Here is a 12407-nt window from a genome sequence, read left to right on the forward strand (position 1 = left end):
AATTGCTTTTTTTGTCAATGAAATTAGGGTACTTCCTAGGAATGCATGATATATGGTTGTTGGTTTTTAGACTTGTGCATTTCCTTCTCAATGGGACTCGAATTATGAGTGCAGGGCAGGGGTGTAAAGTTATGGCCAAACCCGAAAAATTCGATTTCGAGTCAACCCGTTTAACTAGCAAGTCGTGTTCGTGTTTTAACTCCCAGCCCATTTAAAAAATCAGGTTGGGTCCAGTTCAACATGTCAACCCAAAAAAGAACCGAAATGACCTGCATGACCATTATGTTCTCGTTGTCCCGCCCGTGTCACTGCATTGCATAGTCCGCGTCCATGTCCAAACACTTTCCCTCCTTCACTCCCAGCCACATCTCGCTTTAGCGTTCCTAACAGCGTGATCGCACCGTGTCAACCTGCTCCCGCTCGATCGCCCGCTTCCTACTATGGCGCTCCCGCCCGCATGAGGCAACACCGCACCCACGCACGTGAATCGTTGTCTTGTTCTTGCTTCCGCCCAACCTCGCTAGACCCGCGCTCTGCGCTCACCCGGGTTCGTGTGTTAGGTCGTGTTGACTCGTATTCGGATGTGTCGGGTTTGAGTTTAGATTTATGGTATGTTTATGTAATCTTTTCGGGTTCAAATTTGAGCAGTTGATGGCGGTTCAGTTTCAGGTTAGACCTGAACCCGGTCCAAAAACTCATTTTGACAGCCCTAATGAAGGGTGAGATCCATTAATGCAATAGATAGCCCAAGTGAGAGGGTGACCTTGAGGTAGCGAAGAAGTCTTTGAGAAATTGAATGTTGTATAATGGGGATGGATGATGCATGTATTAGCTTTGTTGGTTTATAATATTAGCAATCTCAAAGCAAAATTCAATGATTTTAGCCCGTTCCAATAAAAATTATATTATAATATTTTAATTTTTTTCCTAAATTCTAATCTAAAAGTAAAAAAATCTTCTATGCTCAAAAGGGTCAGAAATTAACGCATTGACAATTAAGTGCTCAAATCTCCAGTATTTTATCATAGGATTCTTCAAGTTGCTCACTTAAAAAGCATCACTAATTTGTGTATAGCACATAATGGAAGTTGCCACGACACTTTCAAAGCATTACGATTCAAATGTCAACATTTAAAAGAATTTTTATGTTTACCCTCCATTAATTTTATTTATATATTTATAAAAAAATATTTGCATCTCAATTTACTTCAGTATCCTAAATTATTTGAGAAAATAAATTGAAGAAAATCCAACCTTTTTTTCTTTTTTTTAAAGAAGAAAATCCAACATAAAAAATATATATATAATATGAATTTATTATATTATTATGTGAACATATTTAAAATAAAAATATGAAAAATCATAATTTTCAGACTTCCTTTGGGGCAACTTTCTTACTCAAAATGGTGGTTAAAAATTGTCCCAAATTAAATTTTAATCTAATAAAAAGTTTTAAAAATATTTAAAAAAAAAAATCTCATAAAAAATTCTTATTGTTGCATTACATCAAGAAGCTTGATAGAGATTTATGACTCAAATATTTCAGCAATAGGAATTAATGTTTTAGATTATGTTGAGAATTTAACAAATGTAAGAAGAGGAGAGTCATAATTTTATTGTGCTATGACATTCTCATAAATAAAAATACTTAAGTATTAATTTTATAAATAAATAATTTTTCTTGTCATGTAAAAAATTACCCTAATTAATAGAATGCTGATATTTCTAAAATAATATCTATAATGTCATTTTGCCTACTCAGGAAGTGGTAGAAGAAAAGTGATGAATAACTATTGATTGAAATATGCAAAGCTAGACGTAGAAAGAGGACAGCATTTTGAGCTGGACAAAATAGAAGGCAAATAAAGCTTCATCCTCCATGAAAAACTTTCTAAAATCAATAGTGTGGGCACTTATTAAACTGTCATAGTTCAAGCATTGTACTTATTAATTTTCAAATTTTAAATAGAAAATTTAGGCATAATTTTCAATTAAATTAATTTATTATGATGAATTTCTAATATTATATAAAGTTAATATTTCAAATTAAACTTATATCAACTTTATATTTGTAAATGATTTTGAGCTTACATATACAAAAATAAAAATAAATAAAAATTAAAAAAAAATGAATAACTCTAGTTTGGGGTGTCAAAATAGGTTTTCGGGTCAGGTTTGAGTTAAACCCGAAACAGACACGCCCTTAAATATTCTAGCTCGAACACGAACCGATTACACAAACATGTTTGAAATTTGAACTTGATCTGATCCAACAAAAACTCGGGTCGACCCATGCTGACACGTTGTCTCGGGAGAGCATAGAGTAGGCGAGTATGCATCGAGCACGGGCTTTGAGGTGTGGGTGCGAGCGTGAAGAGATTGTGGCTACGCTGGTGCGGGTTGGGATGCAGTGCATACGAAATGCGATAAAGACGGGACGCGCCGGTCTACCAGCTCAAGTGTGTATTGCGATGTGTGCGTGCGGGTCTAGCAATGAGACTCGGTGTGCAGGCGGGGATGCGAGGTGGCAAGTCATTTTCGGATTAACGAGTTGGCCTAGACATTCCAAATTTTCCAATGGATCAAGAATTAAAACTCGAACCAACCCGTTTGTTAAACAGGTCAACACTAAATTGGATTTTCTAGGTCGAGTTTTAATTGAATTTTCGGATAGTGTTATAAATTGACACCCTCAACTCTAGCATAACTTGTCGGAAAGGCACGATGACAATTTTAAAAAGAAAATAATCAATTTTATGCAATACGAATGAATAAAAAAGGATTGCACTAATTGTAAAACTCAAATGTTAACATGTTATATAATAATTTTTAAAATATTAATAGTTATCGACATTCTTGAAATTAAGTGTTGTAGTAAATGGGAATAAATTTTAAATAAAAATTACAATTGATTTATGCTTTATCTTTTAATGATATAATTATAATGTATAATCTTCATTAATAAATAAAGAAATTTATTAAATTAATATACTTGACATAAATCAGCCAAAATTTAACGTGAAATAATGCATTTTTTAAAATTAATTTTAATTAAGTCTTAAAATTAAAATATCTTATTCGAACTTTTAAATATTGAAATTTAAAAATTTAAGTTAAAATATTTTGTTAGACATTATAAAATAGCAAAATATTTTAAAATTAAATTATTACTGATACATCATCAAAAAAATTTCTTGATCAGGCATGAATCTCGAAGCAAAATCAAGTGGGAAACTTCAAAAATTAAATCTGGGATCATCTGAACTCCAATTTAAGAAAACTTACAGTCGAATTGAACATCTCATAAATACGAACGCAATGACACCAAATTCGACTCAATCTGAGCCCAAATGAGTCTAAATCAAAGACCTGAAACACATTTGTAAGGTTCAAACCATAATTTGGATTATCAAACAGTTTTCAAACGTGAGATGCTTCTAGTCGAATCGAGCGGCTCAACAAAAAGAATCCAACAAGCCCAAGATCGTCAAATTCTGATATCATTATGACATTCAAATGCCCAATAAATGATTCACGAGTAAAGGATTCAACATCGGTTGTCCATTCAAACCACTCCCATTTCACCCTTGATCTTCTTCCTATTTATTGCCCGTGCCACTCTCTGAAAACTATAAATAGTCCTCTTATTTTTCTTGGAAGGAGGGCCAAGAAAGAAAGAGAATGAAGAAGAGAAACTTGAGTTCTCTTGCAATCAGACTCCTTGAACACTGTCGGACTTCCTCCCGGCCAATGATTGAAGCCAGACTTCTGCTCGGATACCAATTAAAGTTGGGTTTCCTCCAAGCCACCGATTGACGCCGGACTTCTGCCCGTCCACTGACTAAAACCGAATTTCCTCCCGACCATGGACGGATGCCTGACTTCTGCCAAATGCCATAATGCTGCCCGCCGAACTTTTACAGTTCCACTGAAGGATGTCGGACTTCCACCTAGCCACCAACTAACACCCGCCTTACAGCTATTGTTGGACTTCCACCTGACAAAAGTCATTCCAACCTCCATCGCCAGCAGATCGCAGTCATTCTGACTTCCTTCTCCCACTACGGTCCTTTCAACCTCTGTAGCCAGAGAATGGTCTTTCCGACCTCTATCGCTAGCCAACTACGGTCGTTCCGTCCTCCTTCCTGACTACGTCCGACCTCCATCGTTAGACAATGGTCTTTTCGACCTCTGTCGCCCACCGACAAAGGACTTTCCGACCTTCGCCACTCACCGACTATGGTTTTTCCGACCTCCATCACCCTCTGACTAAAGTCTTTTCCGACCTCCTTTGTCAACTACAATCCTTCCATCATCCATTGCTAGACAAAAGTATTTCTGACCTCTATCGTTCATCTGCTATGGTCTTGCTGACTAAACAAACATGTCAATACTGATTCTTCCCATCTCCACCTTGTAATGTGTTTTGTATGATGTATATTTACTATATCAAATCAAGGTCTTTCCCCCATTGAAGGGTCTTAATTGTAATTGATTGCAAACACTAGTGGATTCATTCAAACTGGGCCAAGCCCCGTGATTCTTTTCAAGGGTTTTCCTCATAAAAAAAACTCTTGTGTCTCTTAAGTATGCTACACCTTCTCTTTTATATGATTATGTGATGGATCATCCAACAAAGCTAAGACGTTAAATCTTATATTTCTCTATTGGCTCGAATGTTCCAAGATGCATCTAATAAATATATAATAAAATAATCAAACAAAGGTATATCGTATATGATGTATAAATATGATATATAGATTAGACTAAATATTAGATTAATACAATTTTCAAATAAAATAATTTCTATCATTAAATTAATATATAATAAAAATTTTTGTGAAGCGTTAACCGTTGGGTATCATAAATGCTTCAGAATTGCAGGTAAGTGTCTTCTTTAGTTGTCTCTGTAATGTTGAGACGTCGCACATCCCATAGTCAAATCAGACGGATCCACTGAAAAGCTCAGAGCCACTCGACTTTAAATAAAATGGTTAGTTTGCCGACTCATGGATTTGAAGAATTGGTTGCGCAGCGGCAGGTAAATTTATTTAGTTTAATTGAGCACGAGCTCAACTTGAGCTCAAGCTGGTCAATGCCCCAAATTTTTCCAAAAAAAAAAAAAAAAAAAATCAAGCTCAAACTCAGCTCATTATAAAATTTATAGGCTCGAACTAATTTGTAAAATAAGGAATTGACGGTTGAACTTGATTTCTTAATTTTAATATTTTTAATTTAGATTTTTTATTTTTGAAATAGAATTAACTTAAAATTTTTGAAATATTTTATCCAATACTTATTTAAATTAAATTTTAGATTAGTTGAGCAACTCAATGAGCTTATGAGTTGAATTAGACTGAGTTTGAGCTTATTAATTATACATGTTAATGAGTCGAGCTGGAGTCGGCTTTCAAGCTGTCTAGGCTAACACCCCTTGTACAAATTTTCATTTATTTTTATTTATTTAACTTCAATCGAATATTAAACACGCCCATCAATTTTGACCTAATAATAAAGAGCTTGAGCTCTAATCATAAGGTTTAATATAATTGATACTTCACTAAAATGACTTTGATTGGGCAAAAATCTCAATGAATTTAAAATATATCTATACACATCAAAGTTGTATTATTTTCTTGATGTGACCTTATGATAATTATGTTTTTAAATATATAAAATAAAATCACCTTAAGGTAATAGTGGAAGTATGGAGTGGCATAAGGTGGCGGTTATTCCTAAAATTTGAATATATTATTGGGCGGCCTATATTATTTTCCATTAAAAAGTTATATCATAATATTTTAATATAATTTTTATCAAAATGAGTTTTAAAATTATTTTGTTTATTTAGGTTTAATATAATTGATACTTCACTAAAATGACTTTGATTGGGCAAAAATCTCAATGAAAATTTGAATTGAAAACTTCTAAAATTAAATTCGGGATCATCCAAACTCCAAGTAAATTAACAAAGACAATTGAACATCTCACGGAGATGAACCAATGACATCTTCTTCATATTTAATGGACATATCATTCCAAGAAAATTATAAATAGACTACATCATTCACACTGGGGGTGGGCTATGAGGCTTTAAGAATAGTGGAGCTCCACCCTGGCACCACCACAGACGAATTCGTGCCGCTAGGCCGCAGCTGCTAAACTTTTGGTTGACCATTGTTGTTGGTTCTCCACCTATAAGCTACTGGCGAGACTTCATTTGACCACTATCACTCGTTGACAATATGATCATTTCGACCTTCTTCGTCAGCCAACAATTGTCCCTTCGACCTCCATTACCCTCAAACTACTGTCATTCCAATCCTCATTGTTTTCTGACTATGCCTTCCAAGCACCATTGTCAAACTACGATCTCTCCAATCACTATCGCCCGACTATGATCATTCTGACCACTGTTGCAAGACTGTAGTCCTTCCAACTACTGTCTACCACTTACAATCCTTCTAATCTACATCGCCCTCCAACTATGATCCTTTCAACCTCCATTGTTTACTAACTACTTTCTCTCGAACCTTTGTCACCAAAATATAGTCCTAACATTTGTATGAAGTCATCGAGTCAAAATGTTACTAATTTAATTAAATTTGTTTTGGTTGATTGCAATTCAAATAGATCTAAAACCATGATATTTTCATTTTCATCTAATTTTAACTATTTCAACAAATTTAGATGAAATTTAAGACTTTCATTAATTTGTAATTCAATAGATTTGGAACAAAAAAGTTCAATAAATCTCTTAAATATTAACTGTCAAATTTTAATTAGAATTCTATCACCAAAGTTTCATCATACTTTCATAACTTAAATATATTCGTTAAATTGATGAAGCTATTAAAATTATTGATTTTGGAAATTTTATGATGGGCTGAGATTTCGTTTGGGACAGCTTATACTTTTCTGCTTATGCTTAAAATTTTTTATCAATATTTAGAATTAATTTTATTTACATTCAAGTTATATCTCTACACTCAATATTCAAAAACAAAATAAAAAGAAATGTATCACAGCTACTAAGGTGACTGTACTGTAAACAAGGAACAATTATTAGGTCCAGATATCGGACGTAGCTCTACATCCGGATGTCAATAATATGTCGCCACGTGCTCTTACTCTTTACTGCGCGACCCGATGACCTGACCTGGACTGGAACCCGGTATTGCTATATTCGCGTATTGTTCGGTATTGCTACGTACGTATTGCTAGGTATTGTTTGACAATAACGAGAAATACCGCTCTATTAAGACCAATACTTAGCAATACCGAGCAATACCTAGCAAACCTGTGGTATTGTTTGGTATTGGTCTTGACAGAATGATATTTCTCGTTATTGCCGAGCAATATTGAGTAATACCTCGGTCTGCATAAATCAGCCAATACATAGCAATCCCGGGTCCGGTCGTCGGGCCGTGCGGTAAAGAGTAAGAGCAAGTTGCACCATTTTACTGACGTCCGAACATAGAGCTAAGTCAGGACACCAGACCAAATAAAAACTCGTAAACAAGAGCTTATTCAAAAAAGTTTTCCCTCCCCCGTCAAAGAGAAACTAAGGAGACTTTGGGTTGAAAAAGGCGAAGACAAGTAATAAAGACGAGTGTAATTTATATTACCAGGAAAGTAATGATAAAGAAAGATCAGCTTATAATAAAGCCAATTCTCTGAATGCTTTTACGTAATTTAAAGCGTAAGTCGGTCGACAGCTCTTACACGGCAGTGGCCATAAAATTCTATTAGAAATAAATAATTTATAGGGCTTAGAGAAAAAATTAGCATAGCTATCGCCAGTCTAAAGATAATGCTAACCTAATTCACTTGCCTCTGCTTTAAAACACTTATAAAAACTCTCAGTCGGTGTGCCTTTGCTCTCTCTAAGACCAAACCTCCATATATTTATATCATTTATTGATTTATAAACTTATCATGGTGATTTATTTGGGCATAAAGAAGTTTTTCGATTTTTTTTTTTTTGCCACAATTTTTCAAATATATAACATGATAAATAAGCATGATTTTAAAATGTATTATTGATCCAAGAAATAAGAAATGCCAATGGTGAAGAAAATTTCTGTTTTTTTTCTACAAATAACTAATTTGCTTTGTATTTTTATATTATTTTTTTGGGACATTTGAGTCATTAAGATAAATTCATAGACACATTATATACATAAATTTCAAATCCAAAATCTCTTAATTAGCAATCAAAATTCTCAACTAATAGCTAAATCTTATGCTATGCCAAATGGGCAAACTTTTTATTGTTATTGTTTAACTCATGTGGTAGACTTAATGATGCTTAGTTTTATTGGTGGGCGAGTACGATTGGAAATCCTAAAACTCATGTCAGATTCTTCTAGAGCGGCAGCGCCTCCTAAGTGTGGCCTAATTATGTGCGGGCCATGAGATTTCTAAGGTTGGTGTTACGTCTAGCACTCTTCTAAAAGGTGACAGCATATGGATACCTATTGAAAAAAAAAAAAAAAAAACTCATTTGGCAGAGTTCAGTTCGATAAAATCTTGCATTATACAGTAAGGCAGGTCCAAAAGATGTTAAATGCCGAAATGCATTAAATAAGAAGCTTTTAAAATCAAATTTGATTTAGAATTTGCACATTATAAATAAAAAACTATTAAATAAAATTATAAAAAAATTGATAATTCCGGGAAAAATGAGAAATTAAATTAGTTAAGAAAGAAGTGAAAATTTTAAAATAATTTTAAGAAATTTAATCTGAAATCATAAATTCTAATATTTTATAATTACAATTTAACACGTTCTCATCAAGCACAAATCACTTCCTTAGCAGTTTGACTGAGGTACGCTATACAGCCATGGAAGCCTAGCCCAGTCTCCATCCTTCAACAGTCACATTCATCTTCTCTCCACAAATGCCAAAGAAACAAATGAAAAGCAGAGAAAGCAAGCCAAAGCAAAAGCAGCCTGAACCTCTTTTCTTATTCCTCGCTTCCTCTTTCTCTCAGACTCTTCACTTCTTCTCTCTACAATCCAATCTCCTGATCTTGAAAGCTCTTCTCTTTCCACACTCATCTCGCTTTCCACATCCTCTTCCCCTTTAAGAACCAGTAAACACTTCACTCTCCCACAAAGATCCCCATGGATGCCTTGTCTATGACCGCCTGAGGTCCAACCCACTCCTCCTGGCATGGAAACCATCGAGAAACATCATGGCTTGGTTCCCCTTGAAGACACCAAAGACTGCTCCCATGGCTTCTGTACCATCTTCTGCCCTCAGTGGTGTTACATCCTCTTCCCTCCGCCTCCCTCCTTACCCCTTTCCGATGATGAAGAAAGCTCCGGGTCCGCGTTTTCCCCGCTTGTAATCGGCATCATCGGCATACTTGGCGCCGCCTTTCTCCTCATCGGCTACTATACCGTCGTCACCAAATACCGCAACGCCTCGTTGTTTCGCCGCCGGGGTCCCTCTGACCACGACCAACTGGAAGAAGAAAGCGTCGAGCAGTCACAGCGCCAAGAAAGCTGGCATCTTCAGTCAACAAACGGTCTCGATGAGGCGCTCATTGCCAAGATCACAGTTTGCTGGTATAAAAGAGGGGACGGACTTGTGGATGGCACGGATTGCTCCGTTTGTCTTGCGGAGTTCAGAGAAGGCGAAAGTCTTAGGCTTCTTCCTAAGTGTAGCCATGCTTTCCATCTTCAGTGCATTGATACATGGCTCAAGTCTCACTCAAACTGCCCGCTCTGTCGCGCCAGTATTGTGGTTCAGAGTTCGGATTTGGAAAGTAGACTGGTTTCTGCTTCAGATCATGAGCAGGAGAGAGTGGTGGTAGTTGTAGATGATTTAGATTTGGAGAGGAATGGAGAAGAAGAAGATGCTGAAAGAGAGATTGAGGTGGAGAATGAGGGAAACACCTGCAAGGATTTCCAAGCGATTGAGATTGGGGAAGAAGATAACAGGCCCTTGAGGCGCTCTGTTTCGATGGGTTCGGTGTCTGGATATCGGGTATTGTCCATTGCAGATGTGCTGCAGGAGAGCATGGAGGATGGGCACTTGCCAGTCTCCGACGCCCGCTGCGAGTCAACAAGGCGCGGCGGAGGAGAGAATAGCAAGGGGAGAACGGGAAAAAGCAAAGGATTGCACTCTGTTATGAGTTCAGTTCAAATGAAGAGATCAGTTTCAAGTGGCAAATCTTGCTTTACAAGGAAGGGAAGGGGAGGAGTTCGCTTTTTCTGTTTTGAGGAATTGCAACAGAAATCTGATGGAGAAGAAGCCTCCTCTGGTACTTCGTCCGAATGAGAGTGAGGTGGTTAACAAATCATGCATCAATTTTAAGATTTGATGTAAGGTGGATGTACATCGAAATTATGATAACAAGCCTTTTTTTCCCTTAATTTCTCTTCTTGTTATGTAAAGGAAATACTTCTCCTTGGAGTTATGGACGTGAAAAAGAAAGGATTTTGATGCATGATTCAATGCATTACTTCGATATTTATGTTTGATGGCTCACATATGGGTTTTGAGTTTGCTTGTTTTGGCTTTGCATTTCTCCAATCGAATTTCATTCTCCTCTTTCGCCTGTTTTTTCGGCAAATCCGATAGAGACAGAAAAATAATGCGGGTGAACAGTGCAACGCCAACAACCAAATACCGGAAGTTTTGTCGTTCGGTTGGAGCTTGCGAGCGACACCATTCATGTGTTTTGAGTTCGGTTGGAGAAGGCCTAAGGCTTTGGCTGGAGGCTCACTTCTCATAAAATCTCTCCCACCTTCTAAACCACACCTTAATCATATCCAGCCCACTCTGCTTCACAAACGCCTCCTTGACTCCATTGAGAAGTATGATGCCTCTGTATAACTCTCTGATCCCCGTGAGCACTCCCGCGCCCCTCAACTTCCTCTACTTTCCAATGACTTCCTCCAATGCCTCCTAACTCTAACCTTAATCTGGTTCCTTCAATTCTTGGAAAAATTATTTTGTGTGGACACGATAAAAATGCACCAAGTCACCCTTTAACTGTACCGCGGCTTGGTGCCGAGGCTAGGTACTACTCGGTACCACGGCATTCGGACGTAGAGCTGCAGCAGTCGTCCACGCAGAATAATTTCTCCTATTTTGACCCAGCCCGCAACCTATCCCAACCTTCCCCTTTATTACATCCCATAAATCTGATGTGGGATGGTTTTTTTTATTGCTCAATAAGTAACTACGTTTGGACTTCCTAGATAACTTTATGGAGAATCATAAAGATGTTGATCTTTCCTCGATGAACTTACGGATGACTTAAAAGCCTAGTACATTGTGATCTGATTAGCTTATGGAGGAGCCAGGGCTTTACAGTTGAGCATAGGAAAAGATCCATCAAATGGTTGTTAACCAGAACTAAAAAAATGTAAATCATACAAGTAAAACTTGAAGGAATGCTAGGAAGGTCGATATGCCTAACATAAAATAGGGCATCATTAAATTCTAAGATATTTATTTGGTGGGAAGAAAGCACGCAACGAAACAATATAAAAGGAAATAACGAAAATGTACACTAATATTTAACATGAAAATTGGTATGGGGAAAAACTACAAAGTCACACTATATCAAGAAATTCACTATAGAAATTAAGAGAAATTGTACAAATCACTCTTCTCACACTCTCATTATCTCTCTTCACTTCTCACTTTATTTTTCACGTAAAATATACAAAGAAATGTTTTTTAATACGCCAAAGGACACAACCTATCAAGTAAACAAGAAAAAGAGAAGAAAAAAAATGCTCAGCCTGACTCATAACACTGCTCCGCCAAGGTTTGGAGCATCATAACACTTCACTCTCTATCTCTGAGTCCACCTTACAACGACGTAGCGCTAGGGTTTGGAGTATCATATCTCCCCACTCTTTGTCTTCAGCCCAAATATGAAGTGCTGCAACACTCCAACATACAACACTATGACGCTTGTACAATTTTTTTTGGCAAGGCCCCTAAACTCCAAGTAGGGGGTCATTGCCTCCCTACAACCAACGGTATTTAGATCTGAGAAAACAATACAACCTGATTGATCAACACAATCAGCAACTACAAAGAACTAACATTAATTTGGGGAGCATGATTGCCTCTTGCCTTCTTCTTATCTCTATTAGCAACCAAGTTATTGTGACTCAATTATTCATGGCTAAAAATATATGGAGTTTCAATACAATGTTCAAGCATCTTATTTGCGCAATCTGATTCACATTTGCCTCTAGAAATTCAATCTATATTATTTTCAAAAGATCTAACTTCTTAGGGTTTCAAAAAAGAACGCCACTTGCCCCCCTTATTCTAGGGCCATTGAATTTAGAAAAACTTTAAAAAAAAAATATGGATGAATTCATTCTTTGTTGTATGCAAACCCCTCTAATCTCCTTCGAATTTCTAAGG

At 36.5% G+C, this 12407-nt stretch overlaps 1 protein-coding gene across 1 annotated transcript; it reads left to right on the forward strand.

The window, feature by feature from the left end:
• The first annotated feature begins 8863 nt into the window (after window positions 1-8863).
• LOC110093158 (E3 ubiquitin-protein ligase Os04g0590900-like) lies at window positions 8864-10488 on the forward strand. The gene has a single exon (XM_020817956.2). It carries the CDS (start codon window positions 9180-9182, stop codon window positions 10290-10292), a length of 1113 nt encoding a protein of 370 aa, XP_020673615.1. The 5' UTR covers window positions 8864-9179; the 3' UTR covers window positions 10293-10488.
• Window positions 10489-12407: the final 1919 nt, after the last annotated feature.

The sequence above is a fragment of the Dendrobium catenatum genome, unplaced genomic scaffold (assembly GCF_001605985.2).
Source record: "Dendrobium catenatum unplaced genomic scaffold, ASM160598v2 fragScaff_scaffold_963, whole genome shotgun sequence".
In the NCBI taxonomy this organism is placed as follows: domain Eukaryota; kingdom Viridiplantae; phylum Streptophyta; class Magnoliopsida; order Asparagales; family Orchidaceae; genus Dendrobium; species Dendrobium catenatum.